We start from the raw sequence: 25,475 nt of genomic DNA, 5'->3' as shown, positions 1-25,475 counted from the left end.
AGCCATTTTGTGTGCACTCAGAAAAACCCTGTTTTTGGAGACGTTTCCCATGAAGACAGCCAATGAACTTGGAATAACCACCTTGAATATTTTATTACAAATATTTTAACAAAAAGAAACACCATATACAACTGTCTTAACAACAGAAAAAGTTTACGACAACACCAGTCAGTGTGCGTTTGCTTGTACAACACCACGTCACGTTCGGAGTTCGCCGAGTTTTAGGTTCAAGTCTCTTGAGGCCGAGAGTTAGAGTTCCTCTGGGTTTAGGAAAGGCCACATAATCTCTCACTCACTTCCCACAGCTTCTTGGCCACTGCGTCATCTTTGGCCCTGGAGTTCACATCCTGAACCGCGCAGCAGGAGAAATAGCGTCCACTAAGAGGCTCGATCCCCTCCTGAAGGGCACAGTGGAGCGTGGTCTGGGCTCCGGTCGTTGGGTCCAGGAACAAGAGCCAAGCCACGGGTTCGATGAAAATCTTCTGCCAGAGGCTCACGTGACGGGAGAGCTCGGTCTTCACGATGCCTGTTAAAAACAGTGTTGTTTTAAACCTGTCTTTTGCCTTTTAATGTTGTCCTGACTGTCACTGTGCTTCTCAAACATACAGTTTAATTTCTCATAAAAATAAACCCCCCCTCCGGTCATTGGTTACACCCATAAAACCTCATCTTACTTCTACAGTTGAAGCATGAAAGCCCTTCCTTGTAAAGTCCTTGGGACTGACCCCTTGGGTTTATGATGCAGGAAATCCTGACTATGCAAATCCAGGTTTTTGAGACCGTCTTTGGAGAGCACTCAATGACCAAAGTAGAAATTCTCAGCCCTAACTCTTCTTAGTGTTTAAACAACTCCACACTGACATGTTCCCTCAACATCTGAACACTCCACATTCACGGAAAGATGTCTTTAAAAGGTTTCAACACTTAAACACTGACAATTACTACATTTATTTCCCATTTTAATAAAACATTATGGATGGAAATTTAATGGGGATGATACCTTTACTTCTTTTCTGATACTAAAATTCTAACACTGACATCTGAGATTTAATGGAGGCACATCAGATGAGCACATACATGAATGTAGCAAACTACCACAAGGCAAAAAAACACAGCAAACAATCTGTGTCAACAAATCTGAGTGTGGGCTCAATTTGTTACAGGACTGGATCAGATTAACGATGTTTGGAGGGGAGTATATTAGATGTACGACCGCACAGTGCTCAAGGAAATGTGTGGCTCACCTGGGTGAACGCTGTAGCAGCTGACGTTGGTTCCCTTCAGCCTCTTAGCGAGCTCGTGTGTGAAGAGGACGTTGCAGAGCTTGCTGTTGCAGTACGCCAGGAAGAACTGCCAGCTGTATCTGCCCGTGCCCAGGTCTTTATTCACCACCAGAGAGTCAAAGTCGATTTTACCCCAGCGGTGAGCCATGGAGGACAACGTGATCACTCGAGCTTCTGGGCTTTCCTTCAGTCGATCCAGTAAGAGAGAGGTCAGCAGGAAATGCCCGAGATGATTGACCCCAAACTCGATCCCGAATCCATCTTCTGTGCGACCGTCGGCTACGAGGCCTGAAGAGAAAACAGGAACACGTTTCTGAATTCTGAAAAGCAGATTCTGAACATGGTCACTCTTCCTGTAGGACTCCACAGACTGGTTCATTCAGGGACGGAAAAGCAACGTGATTCTTTGGTGTTTCCCTTCTATTCAAGCTTGGCCTCTTTTACTTGAGTTGTCCTCTGACATTAGTCAAACGGTGTTTATGTTTGTTATGTTTGGTCTGAAGCTGGTGCCTTACCTGCATTGTTAATGAGGACGTCAAGTCTGGACTCGGTTTTCAGGAAGGTTTCAGTGAAGGAACGAACAGATTTGAGACTGCTGAGATCAAGCTGCATGTAAACTACATCGGTACTCCCGGTCGCCTGCACGGAAGGAGAACAAACAATTATTTTTAGTTACTTTCTTTTTCAGGGCTGCGTCTGAAGAGCCGAATAAAGTAACATTCCTTCATCTGATCTGAGCTGTATTCCACAGCCCGGACTGACCAGCTAAATCCAGACCAGGTTATTTAAATCGACACGATTCAGATACAGCCCAGGGACTGATTAGAAACAATGACTTTGTTTATCTTGCATTCCTAGATTAGCATCACAATCTCAAACACGTACAATGTATAATGAGCTATTAGATTTCAACAGAATAATTTGTGAGCATATTTGGGTGGAGATTATTCAGATTGTAAGCCAATATTTTGAGAGAATGAGGCATCCATTTAACTAAATTAAGTCATTATTATGAGACATGAGCTCATTGATTCTCACACATTCATTCATTATCTGTAACCCTTATCCAGTTCAGGGTCACGGTGGGTCCAGAGCCTACCTGGAATCATTGGGCGCAAGGTAGGAATACACCCTGGAGGGGGCGCCAGTCCTTTACAGGGCAACACACACACACACACACACACACACACTCAGACCTACAGACACTTTTGAGTCACCAATCCACCTACCAACGTGTGTTTTTGGACCGTGGGAGGAAACCGGAGCACCCGGAGGAAACCCACGCAGGCACAGGGAGAACACACCACACTCCTCACAGACAGTCACCCGGAGGAAACCCACGCAGACACAGGGAGAACACACCACACTTCTCACAGACAGTCACCCGGAGGAAACCCACGTAGACACAGAGAGAACACACCACACTCCACACAGACAGTCACCTGGAGGAAACCCACGCAGACACAGGGAGAACACACCACACTCCTCACAGACAGCCACCCGGAGGAAACCCACGCAAAAACAGGGAGAACACACCACACTCCTTACAGACAGTCACCTGGAGGAAACCCACGCACACACAGGGAGAACACAACACATTCCTCACAGACGGTCATCCGGATGAAACCCACGCAGACACAGGGAGAACACACCACACTCCTCACAGAAACTCAACTGGAGTGGGAATCGAACCCACAACCTCCAGGCCCCTGGAGCTGTGTGACTGCGACACTACCTGCTGCACCACCCCAACATTACACAGAAAAATACAAATCACTGCAAATTTCTCTACCATCTTAATATCGCTGATTGCGGCCTCTGCTTTCTGCTGGTTTCTGCAGGCCAGGATCACCCGCGCCCCTCTCCTGGCCAGCTCCATTGCTGTGGCTTTCCCAATCCCAGTGTTACCTCCTGAAAAGGATAGACCATTGCCCAGAGATGTTAGCAAGTGGTGTTTTAATTATGATGAATATCAGAGTTTAGGGAGTCAGGTTTCTAAACTAATTGTTTTGGATTTTGTGTAGCACGCTCAGGACTGGAAGTACAGTAGCACAACTCTGAAAAACGTGATTTAAAAGTACACTAAGCCGTTTTAGTGCCCGTGTCCGTTGTTGTAGTTCGCGCTACTAGCCACCAGATGTCGCGCATTCCAAATCTAGACCTCACTGGCAAAACAAAGCCTTTTTAAGCTAATGAGTCCTTCACATTTTAGTTAATCTTTAGGAATTCGAAACATATATCGAGATAATTACCTAGTGCACATTTAAATGGTCCTGGTTTATAACCCCACCCTTCACTTGTTAAATGCTAGTTTTGCAGCTAGCTACAGTTCTCAACCGGAAATCATGTCCTCTCAAAGTTTCTAGCCTCTTGTTGAGGAAATAATCTGAGGGGATTTTAAAAATGATAAGAACATTTACTCATACATTCGATGCTTTGACTAATTTTCTGATCTCAAACATTTGAAAGATGCTTCTACTTTAGTATCTGAGTATTTATTTTATTGAATTAATAAGCCCATTTCTTCAGTGTAAGATAAATATCAGTTGGAAGGTTCCAGAAGGGTCCTCAGAGCCCTGTATTCAGTTGAAAAATACTGTTAACGCGCATTAAAACTACCACTGTTTTCAGGGCCAATTTAAAATTGAAATATTTCATTATTCATTTATATTAGAAAATATTTAATGGGTATCATTAGTGTCGGATCCTAAAGGCCTGGGTAGTCCTGTAGACACTGACTGAAACTCAAACACAAATCCTTATTCGAGTTGCTTTTGATACAAAAAGGCACTGCTGCTAGCCAATTTATTAAAAATACCACCTCGTACTGATGTACTATACAGGAGATTTTATACACTGAGAAAACAGGGGGCGATAGGGCTGACTCCATTACACTGCAGTTCTTTAAGTTACACCACCGTCCATTTTATTTACTGGAAAAGAGGCCTATATTTTTACATATTCTTGAGTTCCTACTCCGTGTACTTGATTTAAGCTTTATGAAATGTTGGTTAATTTATTCTGACAACAACAGTGTACTTCAGTGTGGGTTTAATCGACTCTCCTCACTTCCACCACCTTCTCTTCCCCGGCGTTACTCAAACAACAGAAGCCCTCAGCGTTTCTCTGAGCCTCACCTGTGATTATGACCGTTTTCCCGCTCATTTCTCTCCTCCCTTTACATGAGGACTTCTTGAAGAGGGTTTCCACCAGAAGGAGGTAGACAGCTCCGAAGAAAATGACTCCGAGAATTAGATGAAACATGGCGAGGAATGAACGATGGGTTTAGCTTATCTCCTTTTCTCTTTCCCCTCTTTTTTCCTTTCCTCTTTCTCTGTGGGGGGGGGGGGGGTCTGAGGTCAAGGAGAGCGTTTCTATCCTCTCTCTCTCTGAGGGATGAACTGTGAGGTGAATGAGTGGAAGGACGAGCTATTTGTAAGTTAGCTGAGTCCCTGTTAGACAGGTTTCTCTCTCGTTCTCTGTATTAATCTCGGCTCGACTGTGGATAAACCGGTCTCAGATTTTGTGGTGATTAGGTTTAATCCTAGGACTGCGGTTCAGAACAAATGACGAGGCCTCTCAGCCATTTACTGCTGCGTCATTCTTTTCCTCAAAAAACAACACCAGCAAAAGTCAGTATTTAAAGACACCCTCCAGTGAAAATGTATAGGTTTTATATAAATGTGTAAAAACAACCGTTTGATGTTGTTTATGTGCTTTTACCATGACTGAGATTTAAACTAGCGTTCAAAAGACGGGGTTTCTGACATCATAAATCTGTAGAGACCTGTCCTGTCACTTTTGGGGTGTGGCTTTCAAACAATAGAGGGGTAGGTTGAGAGACAGAGGTCAAAGTGTGCATGCTAAATAAAGGTGAAGGTGTAGAGTTAAAATAAATCACCTTTAAGGTGGCAAGGGATATATTTATTTTAATTTTTCTGGAGTACATCATTTAAAAAACAAAAAATAGTGTTTTGGAGTTTAACTGATGAACAGAGTGAGACTTTAATATGAGAATTTTATGAATGTGTCTCATTATTATGAATAAACAGTTCCATATCTTCCCCATGTACCCTCAGTTCTTTGATACTGGATTCAGACCTAGCCTTAATTTTTGATGTAGCCTCATGTTTATGCACAAGTCTATGTTCCCCCATGAGTTTTACACATGCTTCTTCCAAACAAACGCCTTTATTAATCTTATTTACTTATGAAGTACGATCATCTGTTATCTGCAAAGCACCATTTGACATCAGACGACTCTGAATGGCCTTGCTTACCTCTTAGCATTAACTTTAGCAAAAATTTAGGCAAGAGGTGGAATTCCCCTTTAATCTGAGGAAATATATAAACTGTGTTTCCTTCTATTGGCACAGTATCTGCAGTATTTCTCATAATACCATTTAAAAACAAGTTAAAACTAAGATGAAAGAATGCTACCACTGAGAGTTGTTCATAGTGAGTTCACGGCCCTCGTGAATCATGCTAACCTCCTACATTACCATCTCTGCTAGCTGCCCTCTCAAGGAATTGTAGAAATTTTTTTGCTTAGCAACATAAAGACTGAACAACCACCAGTGACTTTATACGTCAGCTATTTTCAGAACATCCATCAACATCGGTGACACAATCGGTGCCAAGTTCTGTAGAGAGCTATTCATCACCAACATTTCAGAGATTAGACAACCTTTGGACTTCCTCTAAACCGGTTTTATTAATGTAATGTAAACCAGTGCATTCTACAGTTCATTTGAATTAAAACAAGCACAAATAGCAATTAAAGAGCACATATCCTACATTTTTGTCTTGCATTTCAAGTTTTTGGACAAATATCCGTTTAAAAAAATGTTTGTACAAAAAGTCATCATTCATTCTTCACAATCTATATTTGGTATAAAATTAAAATCTATTTTTAATGCCTGTGCTTGTGAATGGTATGTTTTGAAAATATCAACTCGTATTAAGCTTTGTTTCTCAAGGGTATGGGCCCTTTAAGACATCATACCACGTGACTTTGCTAAGATTGAAATAGCTACAATTAAGTTGATCAGTCTTGTAATTCTGGGAATGCTCTTTGAAAGACAAACGCGTGTGAGATGTCGTCATTTAAGGGTCGTTATTCTTTCCCCTTGTTCTCAGGTCCACGCCCAGGGAGGGTGGTGGTGTTGTTTGTTAGCTGTAGCTCTAGGCGTTCTGACATCTCACATGCTGTGCCTTTTGCTACAAAGACACGTACACAACAGCTTCCAGGGACAAAAAGAGAAAACTTTCCCTTCGTCAGCCTCACACCACCTCACCACACCTTTCCTCCTCTGACGATCTGCGCTGCTGAAGACAGGCTACAAAGCGTATTTATTAGCAGACTAATGATTAGAAAACAGTCACACAACATGGTCAACATTTCTAATCAAATGCAATTAGAACCCTAAAAATCACAGTAAAAATCATCACGTTGCAGTATTTATGAGGTCAAGCCAGGCCACACAGCCTCTCGCTCACTTCCCAAAGTTTCCTGGCGGTGGCGTCGTCTCTGGCCTTGGCTGAGAGGTCCACAGTGGCACATTTAGAGAAGTAGCGTCCACTTAGGTGCTCGATCCCCTCCTGTAGTGCACAGTAGAGACTCGTCTGGGCCCCTGAATCAACGTCCAGGAAGAACAGCATGGTGATCGGAAACAGGACCAGCTTCCACCACAGGTTGGCGTCCCGGCCTATCTCTGTTTTTATGGCCCCTGTAATTGGATCACCCACATGAGATATCAGAACTCACCTTTTGCCTAAAAAGGAGTCCATGCACTAATCAGACAAAACATTAAAATGGCCTCCTTTAAGGATTAATGTGCACTTAGTAGTTGTATAATGACTCTGAACACACCCCATTTTACCCTGTTCTTCATTGGTCAGGACCCCAACAGAACCACCAAAGAGCAAGCTATGATGGCGGCCAACACAAACTGCATCAACAAATGAGCTACTGTCTCTGACTGAGTGTCTAACAGAGTAGCATTTAAAACCTCTAGCAGCACTGCTGTGTCTGATCCACTCATTGTGCCCAGTACCAGCTTTTTGTTAACCTTTTATTTGGGGTCACAATAAATGGCATACACTGACCTGGGTGAAGACTGAAGCAGGTGACATTGGTGCCCTCGAGCCTCTTGGCCAGTTCATGAGTGAACAGAACATTACAGAGCTTGCTATCCGAGTATAATCCGAGCAGCGCCAGAGCAGAGTCCCCCAGGCCCAGTTTTTTGTGTGTGTTGATGCAGTCAAAGTCGATTTTGCCGAACTTATGAGCATCCGAGGACACAGTGACCACTCGGCTGGGAGCGCACTCCTTCAGTCGCTCCAACAGCAGAACAGTCAGCAGAAAGTGACCAAGGTGATTGACGCCAAAGATGATCCCGAACCCATCCTTGGTCTTTCCTCTGGTCGCAAGTCCTGGATTCAGACAAAAGAAGTGGCATGAACACACACACACACACGATAACGTTAGTTAGCCTAGTTTACGTTTGTAAAGATCACAGGGAAGTGGCATCACCAGCGTTGTTGATGAGTATGTCCAGTCTGGACTCTGTCTTGAGGAAGTTCTCCACAAACGATCGCACTGACTGGAGACTCGCCAGGTCCAAATGCATATACAGCACCTGATTGTTTCCACTTTCCTGTGTGAGAAGCACAAGCTAGACGGTCAGTATCTTCACATTCGTTGTGATATGTTATCAGTGATAACTGGGACAAACACTCGGGGGTTAAGCCACCCTGAACCAAGAGGGTTTAACTAAAGTGTTTAGCGGTGGAACTATCCATTATTTTTAATAATCAGTGCAAATACAGCAGAAGTGTAATCTAGAAGGAATGGGGAGTGGAGGCAATGTTGAAAGAGAGTGATTTCAGTGGTGCTTTACAAAGTGGGTATTAGACAAAGCAGGATCAGTTTAATCAGATAAACTAAGCACAAGTTCAAACCTGACCAATAAGCTAAGAGGGACATTCCTGGTTGAACACTCCCCAGGTCTTGCATGGTTGTTATGAGTCATGTGTTCTCAGCATTTTTGAAAATGTTTATGAACTCGTTGAGGAAACTCCTGTGATCTCTGGTGTTTTCACTTGACTTCTTTAGACTTTACCCTTCCTTCTAAACTTAATTCATTCATTCATTATCTGTAACCCTTATCCAGAGCCTACCTGGAATCATTGGGCGCAAAAAGTGGGAATACACCCTGGAGGGGGCTCCAGTCTTTCACAGGGCAACACAGACACACACACACACACACACACTCACACCTACAGACACTTTTGAGTCACCAATACACCTACCAATGTGTGTTTTTGGACTGTGGTAAGAAACCCACGCAGACACAGGAAGAACACACCACACTCCTCACAGACAGTCACCCGGAGGAAACCCACACAGACACAGGGAGAACACCCCACACTCCTCACAGACAGTCACCAGGAGGAAACCCACACAGACACAGGGAGAACACACCACACTCCTCACAGACAGTCACCCAGAGGAAACTCAAGCAGACACAGGGAGAACACACCACACTCCTCACAGACAGTCACCCGGAGGAAACCCACACAGACACAGGGAGAACACATCACACTCCTCACAGACTGTCACCCAGAGGAAACCCACACAGACACAGGGAGAACACACCACACTCCTCACAGACAGTCACCCAGAGGAAACCCAAGCAGACACAGGGAGAACACACCACACTCCTCACAGACAGTCACCCGGAGGAAACCCACGCGGACACAGGGAGAACACACCACACTCCTCACAGACAGTCACCCAGAGGAAACCCAAGCAGACACAGGGAGAACACACTACACTCCTCACAGACAGTCACCCGGAGGAAACCCACGCGGACACAGGGAAAACACACCACACTCCTCACAGACAGTCACCCGGAGGAAACCCATGCAGACACAGGGAGAACACACCACACTCCTCAGTCACCCGGAGGAAACCCACAGAGACACGGGGAGAATACACCACACTCCTCACAGACAGTCACCCGGAGGAAACCCACACAGACACAGGGAGAACACACCACACTCCTCACAGACAGTCACCCAGAGCGTGAATCGAACCCACAACCTCCAGGCCCCTGGAGCTGTGTGACTGTGACACCTACCTGCTGTGCCACCATGTCGCCCTCTCCTTCTAAACTTGTTGTTTTTTTCCAGATGTACCACTACTTTACCATCACTGACATTACATACCAAAACATCAAACAGATGTAGATAAGTTGCCTGGTTTCCGTCAGCACCACTGTAAAGAAGTTGGACAGGATCTGTTCAGTGCTTCATTTCACATTAAAACTCTGTTTATTTCTTTGATGTGTTGGTGCAGACTGTTTTTTACAGTGTGTTTAATTCCACTTTAAAAGAACAATGGGTATGATTTGGTACTTTTGCTCCTGGGCTCTACCTACAGTTGCTGGATTAATGAAATCAATAGTGCACTTTCTGCAGTGCTGAGCCTGGAGTAGCATTGACAGAATCTCTGTACTCTTTTTACAGGCCATGGAAACATCTCAGTAATTTTGAAGCTGTAATTTTAAGGTAAAAATACTACCTACAGTCCCTTTAAATGTGGTATTACTCTCATCAGATTAATACATCCCAATGTATAAAGGGCATGTGCAGGGAGCTACACAGTATTCAAGGGACACTATCCAGAGCTTTGCATCAGTGACTCTGGGTAGTACCTTTTTAATGAGGTTGACAGCAGCCTCAGCTCTCTGCGGATCTCTGCAGGCCAGTATTACTCTCGCTCCTCGTTTGGCGAGGTCCATTGCTGTGGCTTTGCCAATACCTGTGTTAGACCCTGGTAGGAGAAATAACACAATGTTAGCATGCTATATTCGCCTTCAGTACTAATGCAACTTTATAAAGACCTTTTTGACTGACCTTCACCTGTGGACACTTGCTCAGTGGATATTTCCACTAAAATCAAGGTCATTATTGGACTTTACCCATCCCTTTACTGCAGTAACAGCTTCTGTGAAGGCTTCAGACAGTCATAACAAATTGCTGAAAGGATGTTATTGATTCAGCCTTGAGACAGATACTGATGGTGGAGGATTAGTTCGGAATCCCAAACACCACTCCAACTGTTCCACTGCTCCACAGCCCAACAGTGGGGGCTCAGTACACTTCTAGCCGACAACTGGGATTAAGTAAGGAGATCTAAGGTTCATGTGCAGCTGCAGCTGTCCCCTATATCAATTCATGCTTTTCACAGCTGTACAGCAGTGTTCACAATGGGTGCACTTTAAAGGTTCACTAGGAAAATATGGAGAACATTCATTTTATCATTTAGAATAATCATTTTATCACTGGCTGCTGCATGAGTGCATTCAATGCCTGAAAACCAGTATGATGTGACTTTGTTGTTGTGGTTGACCTGCTTGGCCACTGGAGGGCGCCTTGGCTATACTATAATAATATTGTACTGGGCAATATTTTGGATGTGCAACCTCTAATGGTTCGGTAGGTCACGATAACAGACACTATGTTGAAACTTGAAAGGTGTTTATGGCACCTTTAAAGTAGCTGAATTTACTAATGATGGGATGTCTGTACTAAATACACAACTACTTTTAAGTCTTTAATGAAACATACAACTTTTTAAATTTATGGCGATATCTTGTTCTGAATATCGTATGGTTTAATTACATTACCGATATAATATCGCCATATTGCCCACTCCTACTGACCCCAAGAAAAACCATGCGTTATGTACAGTTTTTCTCTTATTTCCGGCCACTGCCATATATGGTGCAATTGCGCTCTCTCTCCGCCAATCGCATTGGGTAAAACAATAGAACGTAAGTTCAAGACTTAGTAGGGCATTTAAACATCAGTCTTGCAATAAATCACATATCTAAACAATATTTAAATATCTCTAACAATGTTGTAATTCTTTGTGTGCAAAATTGCAGGTAGAACACAACACATTTCCATTTCGCGACGGATATTTCCCTCAGTGTAAAAGTTAGCTTAGCGGTTAGCCTCTTTTTCTCTGAGGGGAAAATCTACCGCCATTGTAATCTGTGGAAAATATTATTAATAAAAGTAATTGTATGGTTTGGTTTTAGCTGACATTAAAGTAACCCTGCAAGATTTAGGCAACATGATTACGTGCGGGACAGTAGTCAAAACAGGAACGTCAGGGGTTCATAGCAATTAATATGCTCTGCATATGCAGACAGTTCATCTTGAGCAATCTTGCAAAGCTTAGGCAATATGAGTAAGTGTAAAAAAAGCAGCAACACAGGACAAATGTAATCTCATTGTGAACCTCTCAAAACCACTGAATGTGTCTCGTTTGACTGTCATAGGCAGGGGAGGGGGCCGAAGTTAGGGGGCGCTAATAATCTTAGCAGTATTGGCACCTACTTAAACAAAAACGTTTTTATATAAAAACATATTTTCTTTCAAAGTCAAGCAAGTCGTGGACATTAATCTACACTAGGGTGACCAGACGTCCTCTTTTACCCGGACATGTCCTCTTTTTTAGACTTAGAAAAATGTCCGGGCGGAATTTCACAAACGTCCGAAATTTTGTTTTTCTAGCGCTTACATAGAACTTCGAGAAGTTTCCTTCACAAACTAGTCCCGCCCTCCCCTACTCCGATTGGTTCGCTTGAGTGAGAAGGGGGCGTGGCGAAGTAGCCTAAAATCTTCTGATTGGACGGCCTGACTGTAGAGCTACCGTTATTGGTCGATAACCTTCTCTGTAAACATTTAATTGGTCAGTCTGCACGTCTGTAGTCCTTGTTTACCTCAGGCAAAGCTCATGTACCCACCCTCACCTCGAGCAGCTATGCCGAAATGTAAATGTAAGTTCTCGGATGAATTAAAAAAAGAAATTCCCATGTTTTGTGTAGCAAATAAAGGTGTAAAGGACCTAAACGCACATATAGGTTCAGGTAAGCACACAATGCAAGGCTGCAGAGCAAACACAGAAGGCTGCATACAAACATTTAAGGGAACGAGGAGTGTCTCAAATCACTCACCGGTTACAATCACCGTTTTCCCGTGGAGCTTCGCGGAGCTTTTACACCTCGGCATTTTCAGCACGGTCAGACACAGAATGACGTAAACACCGAGGAGAGACCCCCCGACTACCAGCAGGTTAAACATGGCGCTTTGGAGTTGGGTTAAGCGAGCACTGCACACTCGTTTTATGCTAAAGACGTCTCTTTCTTGCGCCCACGCTTCAAACTCCAACCCTCCACCCACGTGACTCCGATTTCATAAGCACTACATCAGCAAAAATGTACAGACGCCTGCTGATAGCTGGCCTGCTCTTTTAGCACTCCGTCTCTCTGTATTTAGACTACGTCAGAACATTGCTGGGAGTATTTGATGGCTTGTGGAGTGTGGTACAGATGCTGGATCATTAGTTGTGCCATTCCAACTCATCCCTAATATGGAGCTCAGAAGCCCCAGAAGACAAACACTACCAAAGCTGCACAGCACAGTGCTCGGACTGGCTTTTCCCCCTTTTAGCCCAGGCTTGGCATTGAACGTGGTGATCTTAGCTGCTCCAATGCATGGCACTTAGGTTCGTGCATATACGGGAATTACACGGCACAAGCTGAAATGTTTTCTACATACTTTGTAGCTACTTAAATGAACGCTACGTAATATTTTTCTCTTAAGAATTACAGCTTCAGGGCGGCTCGGTGGTGCAGCAGGTTAGAGTCGCAGTCACACAGCTCCAGGGACCCGGAGGTTGTCGTTTCGGGTGACTGTGAGGAGTGTGGTGTGTTCTCCCTGTGTCTGTGTGGGTTTCCTCCGGTTGACTGTGAGAAGTGTGGTGTGTTCTCCCTGTGTCTGCGTGGGTTTCCTCCGGTTGACTGTGAGAAGTGTGGTGTGTTCTCCCTGTGTCTGCGTGGGTTTCCTCCGGGTGACTGTCTGTGAGGAGTGTGGTGTGTTCTCCCTGTGTCTGTGTGGGTTTCCTCCGGTTGACTGTGAGGAGTGTGGTGTGTTCTCCCTGTGTCTGCGTGGGTTTCCTCCGGGTGACTGTCTGTGAGGAGTGTGGTGTGTTCTCCGTGTCTGTGTGGGTTTCCTCCGGTTGACTGTGAGGAATGTGGTGTGTTCTCTCTGTGTCTGCGTGGGTTTCCTCCGGGTGACTGTCTGTGAGGAGTGTGGTGTGTTCTCCCTGTGTCTGCGTGGGTTTCCTCCGGGTGACTGTCTGTGAGGAGTGTGGTGTGTTCTCCCTGTGTCTGTGTGGGTTTCCTCCGGTTGACTGTGAGGAGTGTGGTGTGTTCTCCCTGTGTCTGCGTGGGTTTCCTCCGGGTGACTGTCTGTGAGGAGTGTGGTGTGTTCTCCGTGTCTGTGTGGGTTTCCTCCGGTTGACTGTGAGGAATGTGGTGTGTTCTCTCTGTGTCTGCGTGGGTTTCCTCCGGGTGACTGTCTGTGAGGAGTGTGGTGTGTTCTCTCTGTGTCTGCGTGGGTTTCTTCCCACAGTCCAAAAACACACGTTGGTAGGTGAATTGGTGTCTGTCCGTAGGTGTGAGTGAATGTCTGAGTGTGTGTTGCCCTGTGAAGGACTGGCGCCCCCTCCTGGGTGTATTCCCGCCTTGCGCCCAATTTCCAGGTAGGCTCTGAACCCACCGCAACCCTGATCTTACCTAGTGTTCCTTTTAAAGCAACACTAGGTATTATTTTATTACCTTAAAATCACTGATTATTTACTGACCTAAAGTAGGAACAGTAGAGCCCGTGTTATTGCTAATCCAGCCTCAGCAATGCAGAAACTGCTCTGTGTAACTTTTGGAGGCAGGCAGGGGTGACTCTGTGATGCTCCGAGATAACGGTGGACTGAAAAGACCGTTTAAAGAATAAAAGGCAGGTCTACGTGTTTCTAAAGCATGTTATTTAAAATCTTTAGATATTTACATTGTTTGACAGACAAGAAACTGGTCAAAATCGTAATTACAGAGTACATGAAACTGTTCTGATGAAATCTCTTTTAAACAGACATATACATAATGACTACAGTATTGAAGGGGGGAAGAAAAAAAAGGGGAAAAAAAAGGACTTAACACTTTAATAGCTACAGAACATCAACCGAATGAAGCACTGTACAAATATAAAAGCCATGATGGTATATGTACATGGAATCCAGTGCTTCCCTCATCACTGGTTTAGTTTGATGGATTCCTTCTTATGTAGGTTTTGGTGTGTGTGTATATATTTCCATATTCACACAGATACATGGATACAGGTACATAGACATATATACAATGTGAAAGTATATTCACACGTGTGCAGCACACATCTGAATATCGAGGCTACTGTGAAGGTAGCGAAATGGAACACCAGAACGTTACTATACTTCCAAATACAGTACATTAAATAAAAATGAGTAAATCAATAAAAAGTTTGTTTAAAAAAAAAGAAAAAGAAAAAGTATGTTTATATAAAAACTATCGTTACTGGCACAAAATAGAACGTGTTCTCATTTCTTTACAAGTGGAAACTTCTCGGCTGCTCATTGGTTGATGCGATTTTCTCGAGGAACGCCCGATCCCTTTAGTTTTGCGTTTTTAATTTTTAAAAAAATGCATTTATTTTGCATTTACACACAGTTTATGTGCAACTTGCCCACAAGAATCAGAGGCTCTGAAAGAGAGAGGAAAAGAAAACAAAACAAAAACCAAAAAAACCAAAAAGTCACCTCATGCAAATGTATGAACAATTAAATAATTACAAAAGAAGTATATATTTTTGTACAAGTCTGAACTCCAGGGCTGGATAAAAGCTGAGGGGCTAAGGGAGGGGGTCGAGGTGCAGCACTGGCACTTGGTGGTTCTGCGTGGTAGGTTTGGACAGTGGCTCCCCCTGCTGGATGGGACTGTAGCCGATGGTATTAGAGCTCTCCTCCTCTTTTGGCTGCTTGCTGGCGAACTCTGTGATGCTGAAGACGAACTGCAGACAGCCCAGTTTGATGCAGCTGCCGTGGTGCAGGAGCGCAGTTCCCTCCCAACCAGCTCCGCTGCCCCCAATCAGACTGGAGCCACTGGCCTTGCAGCCACAGGAAGAGGAGAGTGGCTCTTTGTTCTGACCACTCATGACTCCGTCCACCGGCAGCATTTTGGTCTCAGAGCCCTCCTCCTGCTTCCTCTTCTTACTGCGGCCTGAAAAACAAACAAAAAAATATATATTTATTTATTTTGTTTAAGTGCAACTAAACAACATTATGTAATGATTTGGTATTTTTGCCAATGTTCCATGTACAGTTCATTCATTCATTGTATGTAACTCTTATCCAGTTCAGGGTCACGGTGGGTCTGGAGCCTACCCGGAATCACAGGGCGCAAGGCAGGAACACACCCTGAAGGGGGCGCCAGTCCTTCACAGGGCGACACACTCACACCAACAGACACTTCTGAGTCACTAATCCACCCACAATGTGTTTTTGGACTGTAGGAGGAAACCGGAGCACCCGGAGGAAACCCACGCAGACACAGGGAGAACACACCACACTCCTCACAGACAGTCACCCGGAGGAAACCCACGCAGACACAGGGAGAACACACCACACTCCTCACAGACAGTCACCCGGAGGAAACCCACGCAGACACAGGAAGAACACACCACACTCCTCACAGACAGTCACCCGGAGGAAACCCACGCAGACACAGGGAGAACACACCACACTCCTCACAGACAGTCACCCGGAGGAAACCCACGCAGACACAGGGAGAACACACCACACTCCTCACAGACAGTCACCCAGAGGAAACCCACGCCACACTCCTCACAGACAGTCACCCGGAGCAGGGCTTGAACCCACAACCTCCAGGTCCCTGGAGCTGTGTGACTGTGACACTAACCTGCTGCGCCACCACTCCTCCAAAAGTTACTGTATTACATAACAGTTTCTGTAGTGCTGATCCCTGAATATCAACAGAATCACTACTCTCCTTTCTGCAGGTCAGTGATACAATGACTTCAAAGCAGTAACGTGTCAGTAAAAATACTACCTATCGTTGCTTTAAATAACAAACTGGATAACTGTACAACACCAACATGACGTTAAGAATACAGTACTTACGGATGATGTTCTGTACTTTTGACACCAGGCTGCTAGAAGGACTGGGCCCTGTTTTCTCAGAGAAGTCACAGGAGTACAAAACATTGTCCACTGTTGTCCCATGCTCGCTGTAGTTCAGCAACTCGTACTGCTTTGTGTTCTGAAAGCATGGGAGACCTCAATTATTAAACATCTGCAAGCTGCCTAAAAGGACTTTGCTATTGTTAACACAATTAAAAAGCGATGTCAGGCAGATTCACTCGTACAATTCAAGCAGTGAAAATCACAATCACAAACATGTACCTTTCAAACGTGTGTGATAATGCAAAGATAAGTGAGGATGTGTGTCACCTCATCGTAAAATATGCAGGCATGTTTCCCTGACACGTAACTGCAATGGCCGTAATTTGTAAGGCACACATCCATGTCAGCACCTGCAGACAAACAGCAGATTGAACTGTGAAGTAAATAAAACCATATCTGTAATCAATAAAAACGCTAGGAACGGGGGCTTACCAGTTCCAATGTAAAGGCTCCTGTAGCACATGTTGACTGCCGCTCCCTTCCCAGAGAGAGGATAAAACGTAGCTCTGGCCTGTACGTCTTTATTTTGGACTGAGGGAGAGGAAACTTTTGGTGAGTTCCCAAGTGCTTACAAACACAAAAACGCTACAGAAAATGGTGATAAAGAAGAAATGGTGAGGAACCTTCTTTGTGCTGGCTGTCCTGAATTAAGGAAGCAGTGGTAGGAGACGCCGTGCTGCCGAGAGAAGGAAGTGCTTTTGAATCAAAGAGCTGCTGGATTCTCTGCCACGCTAGGAGCTTGATGAACCTCTCGTCCAACGTGTTCAGCTCAATCTCTACGAGAGAAGCGTGATGCGTTTCAGATAAATGCGAGTGTACAGGCTGAGGGCATTTCACACTCGGTCTGTTTACTGAGTCACTACTCACCTTCAGTTCCCTTCATCATGCTCTTCAGGCAATTGGAGAGGTCTCCCAAATTTAAGAGCTCTGAACTACTGCCTTGTCTCACTGTGTCTTCACTACGTTTTCCATCTGAGAAAGAGAAAACAAAGATTACTAAACCAGCAATCAGTAATAATCATCAGGAGTGGGAATCCACCAAACTGCCCTGACGCCCTCCACTTCTGCTGACCGTATAGAAAAACACTGACTCAAATCATTTGATTGCAAAATTGCGACTCACCAGAGGAGGGAGCAGGAGAGACCGTGTCTAAAACAGCTTGAGGTGGCGTGATGGCTCGCGTCCCGGAGGCATGAGAGGACGGCAGGCGTTTAGCCAGCGCAGTGACCTGGGCCCCCTGCAGGCTCGGGGGAATCCTTCGAGCGAGAAACAGAGAGGGGCTAGTCTCGGATTTAACGGAGGGTATGGATTCTGTAGCAGCACAGGGCTTTAAACTCGGGTCCTCGACTTTGACGAGCGACGGATCAGAGTGGTTGGACAGGTCTGGGCCTGAAGGTAAAGAGGTTTGTGCCGTGTGTGAATGGGAGGCTTCTGGGCCTGTGGGTTTAACCGGCGCATGCTTGAGGACGTCCTCCAGGACTCCCGAGCACACCTGACTTCCGTTGGCCTGCGTTACTCTGTCTATAGGACCATTACTGGTTCCACAGTTCTGACAGGGCCTTTCTGTGCAAGACCCACAGACTTTGTGCTCCTGAGCAGCCTTAGTGGAGTTAAGGCTGAGGGCGTCCTGCGTTTTGTCCGTGCTGTGGGAAGAAAGCAGTGAGCCAGAGTCCGCCTCAACACAAGGCTTTACGTCCGTTTTGTTCGTCTGCTCGGAGTCCCAATGTGAGGAAGACGTCTGCTTTGAAGATAAATGCCTCATGATGCTACACTGGAGCGAGATCACATCCCTGAGCCACTGCACGGACCAAAGAGAATACACAGTCAAACCAGGTCAACTTACACGTGTTTAGTTAAAACAAGCAAGGAACAATACAACTTTGTTAGGTTATATACGACCGAGGGACACAGAGGCTCTACGCTGTTCGTACCTGTTGTTGTTCATTGTCGCTGGCAAAGTGCTGGGATGACGAGAGTTCAGGAACCCCTGAACAGATCAGCTCACCTTCCCGGATTCCGGCAGGGGCCATCAGTACAGGCGGACTTTTGTACTGAGATTTGATGGCATCTGGGACCTAAACGGAAAGCAGAGTTAATTCCCAATTACCAAGAGGATCAGAACAAGACGGATTCGCATTATTACGACTGTGTGCTTTGACCTTCAGAGTTTTCTTCATGTGCGTGTGGGCTGCTCGTCGCGTTGGAGGGTGCTGGCGGTGTATTCGCTGTAAAAAGTCCACTTTGACAGCATGCTGGGATATACGGTCTTGAAACTGGTCAAACAGCTGGCAGCGGCTGCTCAGTGTGAGGCTTCTCTGATTCAGCTGTAATGATCAAGACAGGACATGTGACTTTCCCCCGGTCAAACCCATTCGTTTTGATTCAGTTGGACACTGCATTATGGTCAGAGAAACAGGACTAAATATGCTTGCAGTTGGTCAGTGTTCTTAAATTACTGATGATCCTTCAAAAAATTAAGCAACCAAGCAGTTGCTAGCCCCTAGTAAACAGGGAAATGTGCTGCTCACCACCAGATGCTCGATGTGATTGGGACACATCCATCTCCCTGTGGGCATGGCAGTGAGCGGTGGGTCCAGGCAGTCCATGTGGAACAAAAGTGGGCAATAATCACACTGGATCAACGGAGCCAGCCTACAACTCCTGCAACAAAGCAAGCGCAACACAGACCAGTGCGTTACATCCCAATGACACTTTAACAAAGATCCTGACACAGATTCCCCCAATCGTTACGTAGATATTCACACTTAAACATCACGTAGAGAAAATACTCAGTCTCTTATTGACACATTCCACTGGCCACAGATACAATCCTGAAAATGCTCTTTGTAAGTTTTTTGTGAAGATGCATTTGTATTCAGTTCACGGTCAAGCCAACTTCCCTGTGGGCAAAGCCAACCACGGTCATCTAATTAGTTTCAGTGGCATCTAAAACCTACAGTTACTGGGGAATCTGCCTGGCACTGCACTCGAGCCACAAAGCATGCGTTTTCACCCTGTTTTGGATTGTTTTTCAGGCGGTTACAGCTACTCTCACCACAAGTATCTGAGGCAATTTTATTCATCTTATTTATTTTGCTGATTGCTCGGGAGAATGCTTCACTCGATGAGCCAGAGCACGTCAAACGTAAACTCCATTTTACACGATCTCCAATAAGAGTTTGAACTTTTCAAATGTCGATTAAAAGGGGGGGGGTTTTCCAGACACTTAGTGTGATTTAAATTCTTCCAGATGAACTATTTTCTTTTGCCCAACAGGAGGAAGAGGACGTATAGTACCTGTTGCAGGTGTAGCACACTTTGACTGGCAGTGGGACCAGGCCATAATGATCCAGCTCATGCTGTGGCCGCTTTACGTTCTTTCCCGTCATTTCCTCTTTCCGTCTCTTTTTGCTGGTTCCTGAGAAAAACCATTAGCTGGTTAAATACAGGACAGCTATGATAACTATCATTGAGAACCTTGGCAGGTCCTGGGGCATGTACTAAATTAAAGTTTAATATGTAAACACAAAATCCGATTCACGTTACAATTCTTCCAGGCCATATACAATATACCAGTCCCCACTAGGTTATTTATCATGGTTCATTGTTCGTACTTAAGATTTTAACCTCATTTTCCACAGGCTTTACCTGGAAGTGCGGTAGTGCAGGTGAGGTCATTTGGGAGCTGGAACTGCGTGGGGTTCCTCTGCATGGCAGCAGCAATTAGGAGGTCAAAAGGTCTCTTGAGTGTGGTCAGCGCACTAGCGCTTTCAGGCTCCGAACCCTGAGCCTCGTCCTCTACGTCCAACAGGTCCTCCTCCATGTCGTTCTGCTCAGAGAGCGTGGGGGTGTCTGTCGAGGATGCGTTGGAGGTGGGGGTGGCCGGCCGACTGCTGGGCCTCCTCTCCAGGAGTCGGACCTGAGCCACTGCTGCTCTCAACCCTGTTCCACCCACAGTGGGGTCCAGACGGAGCGTCCCCAAGTCCAGCTCCACCGCTGGGGACGGGGTCTGCTTGGCCAGCATGAGGCCATTGATTTGCTCTTTCTTCTGCTCTCGTTTCTGCCAAACAATTAAAGCAAACATAGAATGTTCAGCGTAAGCAGCTGTGGTCTATTTCTGTCTGTTTGGGTTTTATTTTTTTCTTTAAATAAGTTAAACCCAAAAGCTCAGGCCTCACCTTTTTACGGACTGTGCAGCGATGGCACATCCAATCACCAGGGGGCAGCATTTCCCTGCTTAGGGGTGGGTTACTGAAGGAAAAATCAAAAACAAAGGTATATTACACTCAACTTCCTCTGTAATGCTAAACCCTAAAAGTCTGAGGAATATTTCTCAGTGAATCCTTTTTCTAAAAACGTAACTGAAAATGGAAGATTAAAGAAAACAAATTAAAAACTTGCTACACAAGTTACACGACGTACAAATGAACAAACACACACAGCAAGTTCACTTTAACATGATCCTCCAGAGCCATGTAAAATGAAGACGGCCTAGTTTACATTAACCACCCTGGATTTGGATGTCACGTGTTTACATTTGATCTGGCAGCACACGCAGCGGTTGCAAGGAGTGCGCTTAGACAAAATGATCTCTCACTTCCCATCCTTCCAAGAGAAAATAAATACTCCGCTTTGTGTATGCAGGACGACCAGGGGAGCTCTCCAAGAAAGGGGGCTCTGTTTTCAAATCCTCAGCACATATCCGGCATGCCAACCACACAGGTTTCCAACTCTCATCTAAGACCAAAAGCTTTCATTTTTGTGGTAAAGGACCCTGATACACCAGTCAGTCGAAAGGGATCAGAGGCCCGATCACCACTTACAGACTAACTTTATGCAGCCTTTTTACTTAGGGTTTAGGACACAATGAATATGGTGTGAGGAACATCACCTCATCAACGTGTTTATTTCTTCTACCGCTGATGTACACAGCTGTAAACACTACTGTGACAAAGTGTGCTTTTTTCAAACCTCAGTTTGAGGTTGGACGTGTGTGAAAAGAAACAATGCCACAATTAAAAATAGGTTAACAATTATTAACAAAACCTGTGCTGTGATTCATCGCGATACTGATATCGTCCTACTTCCCACCCGTACTTGGCACGCCTAATCCAAACCACCTCAAAAGCCAAAAGCCTTGCCACTCAAATCAGTACTAAATCTCCAAGTTGCTCTAATGTACAATCAGGGAGAAGCTTTTAGAAAGGTCATCGGTTCCATCTAGATGGAATATTTGAATGTGGGGAAGCCCAAGAGCCGCGCTTGATGAAAGGCAGGTGAGACTGTGGGCGGTTTTGAGTCCATCTGGGCACTGGGCCAAGGGTTTCAGAGCACAATGCATACTGGATAGGTTCAACGCTGAAGCTCACATGGATTCATTTAAGCTTTCTGCATGCTGCATTTGCGGCAGCCGTGCTACGAGCGAGCGTAAACAAGACGAAGGTACGGTGGAGATTTTAGAGTCCTTCAGCGATCAATTTGTCGTATTAGTTTCAGCTGCATACTGAAGTCAACACGGATCCACAACGTCCCCAACACCGGGACCAGAAACTGTCTGTTTCATGCTTTCCATAGAGTCTGACTACATTTCTAATAAGTTAATTATGGCAGAAAAAAACCACAAATCAGGCGGAAGGCCCTGTCTCTTTGTCCGCCTATTATACTCTCTGTCTGGTATGTCTATAATGCACGCTAGGCCCAGAACATTCGGCTGCTCAGCACGCAGAGCGCATGGTTAATGATTATTTATACCGTCCAGCTACCCTGGGCCTGTGGATATATAGGCCTTCAAAATGGAGACCAATACATTAAGTTTACCAAAATAAAACAGCCTGTTACTTATAAAATGTCAGATGCCTTGTTTCAGACACCAGCTTTGAAGGTGCTTGTGCTGAAACTGCATTTTCAACATGAAGATACAACATACGCTACAAAAACAGCTTGCTCTGCTTTTTACATCTGCGCAAGTTTTTTTTATACCAGCGACAACCAAACGTGTCCTGATCCTCTAAAACAAGTACAACTCCCCTAAGAGTTTATATCTGGTTAGAGATCGTTGAAAATCAACCGTGTCAAACAAAGCAAAGACTGCAAGACAGACCTGAAGTTACACCATGTCCAAAAACATCCAGCCAATTAATGTTCTGATTAAGAACTCAGCTACTGTAAGGTGTGCTTGGATGATCTCTAAAGAAAAAGCACAAACTAATACAAGGAGGGCATTTGGAGCAGCCAAATTCAGAAGCCTATATTCACCAAACCCAAATTCAAGCATTATCAAGAGGGACTTAAAGCACTCCTGCATGGCGCTGTGAAACAGCAGAACGGTGTTCTCTGGAGTTAAGGATGAGTCAGAGCGATCCTTATCAACCAGCATAATCATCTGCCCTGACTAATACTCCAGTGGCCAAAATCCCCACAGCAATACGAAGAATTCACGTAAGAGACATCAGCAAAAATCTCTGTCGGTATTGTCCACAAACATCTGGACCAACAGTGTACGCACCAGCACTGCAAGTGGAAGGCAGCAGGGCAGTGATCACAGCAGAGGAGATCTCCTCCTTCACGGCAGCTGTCGCAGGTATCATGGTTGGTCGCTCTGCCCGATCTCCTGGTGCTCCTGTCCAGCTTTCGGCTCCGTTTCTCAGCATCCTCGGATTTCGGCGGTGCAACCAAAATTTGGATTTGCTGAAAGGAGACAAAACAGGACCGTTCTTAAAGTGGCCTGTGTGCTTAGCTACTCCCAACACTTTCCCTCCAACCCTACTTAGGTTTAATATGAGAAGGTCTGACCACACACGAGCAACAAAGAGGGCGGTGCAGCGACATTGGACTACTTGATTTCTTAAGAAATACCTATTGTGTATCAACTCTTGTGGGCTTAAATTAAAACTCAATATAAACGTAATAAAACAAATCTATTTAAAATTAAACTGCAAACTGTTTTCCCTTCCTCAAATTTGGACAATGCCAGCACAAACTACTCTCCTTTTTAGGCTGTGAAACAATTCATTTTACGGTATTGAAAAAAACACTACGCTGATACTCAAACTATTTTCTGAAACAGGATATAGATTTTGATAATATTTTCCCATTAACATCCACCCAAAATAAACATCGTTCTGTGGTTTTTGTTTAACATTTAATATGAATCCAGTATAACAGGACTAATACTGCTCTCAGCAATAGACACAGCTGGTTAACACACTTTTAAGAATATCCACACTGAGCTCAAGAGGTTTAACGCTCATGTTTCACGAGATTTCACTGTCACAGACAACTTTGCAGTGCCGAATAAAATCATGAATTTGAGTTGAGAGGGTCTTCCCTCAAGAAAAGCCTGACTTAAGACAGCTGTTATCCTGACCACCTCACACCGTATAAAATAGACAACACAATGCTAACAAACCTCCCATGATTTTGGAAATTTACCAGTGACAATGAAATAGCTCAAAGTCGTTTGGTGTAAGGCTGGCATGAGATGGGAGAGGGTGTCAGACTAGTCCTTTAAAAGGTCCTCTCAAAGTCTTCCAGTGTATGGTTAGCGTAGCAATACTCATCACGATACTGATACACTTCCCTTGTATCGCCCACCGCTACAAGAGCCCGCATAAAAAAAATCCCAGTTTCCGAAGCTTTGTGAATCGATTCAGAATCTGCGCAGAGAGGATCGCGAGGCATGAGGATGGGAATAAAATTAATAGAAGCATATTATGGCGTCCATCCTCTCTCTCCCTCTCCTTGAGTCGAGACGTGTCAGCCATTGTTAGGCCCAGAAAGAGTAGCAGTAGCAGTGATGAAAACGCTGGGTTTTGCAGGGACGACAAGTGCTGTTTTAATAAGCCATGTGTGATTTAGTGCATGGTGGTTATTTGCGTTAAAAACAGCTGAGAGAATGGACACGTCTTTGTGTTGAAGGGAGCTATGTGCAGGCCAGTGCGGGAGTTAGTGAACTGTGCTGCAGCCGGTCAGAGATTCGCACCGGAGAAAATGAATACAGAGCAAATACAGCAGTTTTAAGGCGGCTTTTCTTTACCTCCATTAGGCCACCGGTGGTGTCCAGGTCGTACACGATTGTCGGCGTCTCCATTTTATTATCCCACATTCAAACAAGTGTAGATTAAGGTTAGTGAGCGCTAGAAGTGGCTATAGCTAGGATAAGCTAAGCTAAAGTCCTGGAGAACAAACAACACAAAGCTTTGCTGTGTCAAAACTCCTCAAAGCAAAATAACGCCCAAACGGTGATATCCAGAGAAATAGGAGAAGTCCGTCCCTACTCAGAGAAACATAATCGACTTGCAAACAGTCTGTTTTCTTCAATAATAAACACAACAAATGACTCTTCGCTGCTCGGTGCTGTGCTAAGCCGCTACCGCTGCTTTTTCAGTCCCAGTGAATTCAATGGAAATCCCGTTCCAAAGCGCAGACAAAACACACGAACACCAGAGTCAGAAGCAGCAGGAAAAAAGCTGTGTTCAAGCCCCAGAAATAAAGGTAAACAGATGCAGAGCAGATTCCCTGCAGCCGCGGGCCTAAAGCGAGGCCTTTATCCAGCGCGCTGCCCGCCGCGGCTCCTCTGGCCGCGGACACCGAAGAGGCGGGATACAGCCGCCGCACAGAGCACTTCCATCACGGCGAACACAAGAAACAGCCCCAAAAACACGCTTCCGGTTTCACAATGAGCCAGAAACGAGCAGCGCGAAGCCGGAGATAACGGACCCGAGCATTGTTGTCATGTGCGAAAGCGAACCCGACGACAACGACGGCGACATCCTCTACGAACGTCCGATTCACCAACGAACCGCTGTGAAGAGCCGACTCCTTTGCCAAACGGGACTGAATCGGATTGGGTGCGCTCACCTTACATGCAGCTAGAACATGTTGTGTCGCTTGATAAAATATGCATGCATCCATATAATTTACTTATAAATATTAAATAACAGGGATGTAGGATACAGTTTGTAATGGAAAGCAGTTTTGAACGTGTGCAAAACTTTAAGCCGCACAGCGTGTTCATTTTTATGCTCTATATTGTTTATTAACA

At 45.1% G+C, this 25,475-nt stretch overlaps 3 protein-coding genes across 4 annotated transcripts; all 3 read right to left on the bottom strand.

Annotated features, from left to right (window-relative positions):
• Positions 1 to 111: 111 nt before the first annotated feature.
• Positions 112 to 4,628, bottom strand: LOC136674669 (dehydrogenase/reductase SDR family member 13-like). The gene is made up of 5 exons (XM_066650791.1): positions 4,421 to 4,628; positions 3,076 to 3,194; positions 1,799 to 1,922; positions 1,245 to 1,571; positions 112 to 526 (listed from the first exon to the last, which is right to left on the bottom strand). Exons 1-5 carry the CDS (start codon positions 4,545 to 4,547, stop codon positions 267 to 269), a joined length of 957 nt encoding a protein of 318 aa, XP_066506888.1. The 5' UTR covers positions 4,548 to 4,628; the 3' UTR covers positions 112 to 266.
• Positions 4,629 to 4,781: 153 nt separating this feature from the next.
• dhrs13a.1 (dehydrogenase/reductase (SDR family) member 13a, tandem duplicate 1) lies at positions 4,782 to 12,956 on the bottom strand. 2 transcript variants are annotated; one of them, XM_066650792.1, is made up of 5 exons: positions 12,317 to 12,956; positions 10,004 to 10,122; positions 7,819 to 7,942; positions 7,392 to 7,718; positions 4,782 to 7,012 (listed from the first exon to the last, which is right to left on the bottom strand). In XM_066650792.1, the coding sequence occupies exons 1-5, from the start codon at positions 12,441 to 12,443 to the stop codon at positions 6,753 to 6,755; spliced, it is 957 nt and encodes a 318-aa protein (XP_066506889.1). In that variant the 5' UTR covers positions 12,444 to 12,956; the 3' UTR covers positions 4,782 to 6,752. The 2 variants fall into 2 exon arrangements, with proteins under 2 accessions (XP_066506889.1, XP_066506890.1); XM_066650793.1 differs by lacking the exon at positions 12,317 to 12,956 and adding an exon at positions 9,428 to 9,564 and having other exon boundaries at positions 10,004 to 10,099.
• Positions 12,957 to 14,099: 1,143 nt separating this feature from the next.
• phf12a (PHD finger protein 12a) lies at positions 14,100 to 25,260 on the bottom strand. Its single transcript, XM_066651394.1, has 15 exons — positions 24,468 to 25,260; positions 22,938 to 23,119; positions 20,611 to 20,683; positions 20,081 to 20,492; positions 19,730 to 19,850; positions 18,961 to 19,093; positions 18,592 to 18,756; positions 18,364 to 18,507; positions 17,555 to 18,230; positions 17,299 to 17,403; positions 17,055 to 17,207; positions 16,864 to 16,962; positions 16,699 to 16,781; positions 16,369 to 16,507; positions 14,100 to 15,448 (listed from the first exon to the last, which is right to left on the bottom strand). Exons 1-15 carry the CDS (start codon positions 24,534 to 24,536, stop codon positions 15,081 to 15,083), a joined length of 2,922 nt encoding a protein of 973 aa, XP_066507491.1. The 5' UTR covers positions 24,537 to 25,260; the 3' UTR covers positions 14,100 to 15,080.
• Positions 25,261 to 25,475: the final 215 nt, after the last annotated feature.

Source organism: Hoplias malabaricus, chromosome 18 (genome assembly GCF_029633855.1).
Source record: "Hoplias malabaricus isolate fHopMal1 chromosome 18, fHopMal1.hap1, whole genome shotgun sequence".
Taxonomy (NCBI): domain Eukaryota; kingdom Metazoa; phylum Chordata; class Actinopteri; order Characiformes; family Erythrinidae; genus Hoplias; species Hoplias malabaricus.
The sequence above is the reverse complement of the archived record's forward strand: the minus strand, read 5'-3'. Positions and strand labels throughout refer to the sequence as shown.

Coding starts and splice junctions, on each gene's coding strand:
- LOC136674669 (XM_066650791.1), bottom strand. CDS start 4,547: ATGTTTCATCTAATTCTCGGAGTCATTTTCTTCGGAGCTGTCTACCTC. Junction 1,572..1,798: donor CGTCCTCATTAACAATGCAG/GTAAGGCACCAG, acceptor TTTTCTCTTCAG/GCCTCGTAGCCGACGGTCGC. Junction 527..1,244: donor CTGCTACAGCGTTCACCCAG/GTGAGCCACACA, acceptor TGTTTTTAACAG/GCATCGTGAAGACCGAGCTC.
- dhrs13a.1 (XM_066650792.1), bottom strand. CDS start 12,443: ATGTTTAACCTGCTGGTAGTCGGGGGGTCTCTCCTCGGTGTTTACGTC. Junction 10,123..12,316: donor GAAAACGGTGATTGTAACCG/GTGAGTGATTTG, acceptor TTCTCCTACCAG/GGTCTAACACAGGTATTGGC. Junction 7,943..10,003: donor CTGTCAACCTCATTAAAAAG/GTACTACCCAGA, acceptor CTTCTCACACAG/GAAAGTGGAAACAATCAGGT.
- phf12a (XM_066651394.1), bottom strand. CDS start 24,536: ATGTGGGATAATAAAATGGAGACGCCGACAATCGTGTACGACCTGGAC. Junction 23,120..24,467: donor CCACCGGTGGCCTAATGGAG/GTAAAGAAAAGC, acceptor GTCTCCTTTCAG/CAAATCCAAATTTTGGTTGC. Junction 15,449..16,368: donor AAAAGTACAGAACATCATCC/GTAAGTACTGTA, acceptor TTTGTTTTTCAG/GCCGCAGTAAGAAGAGGAAG.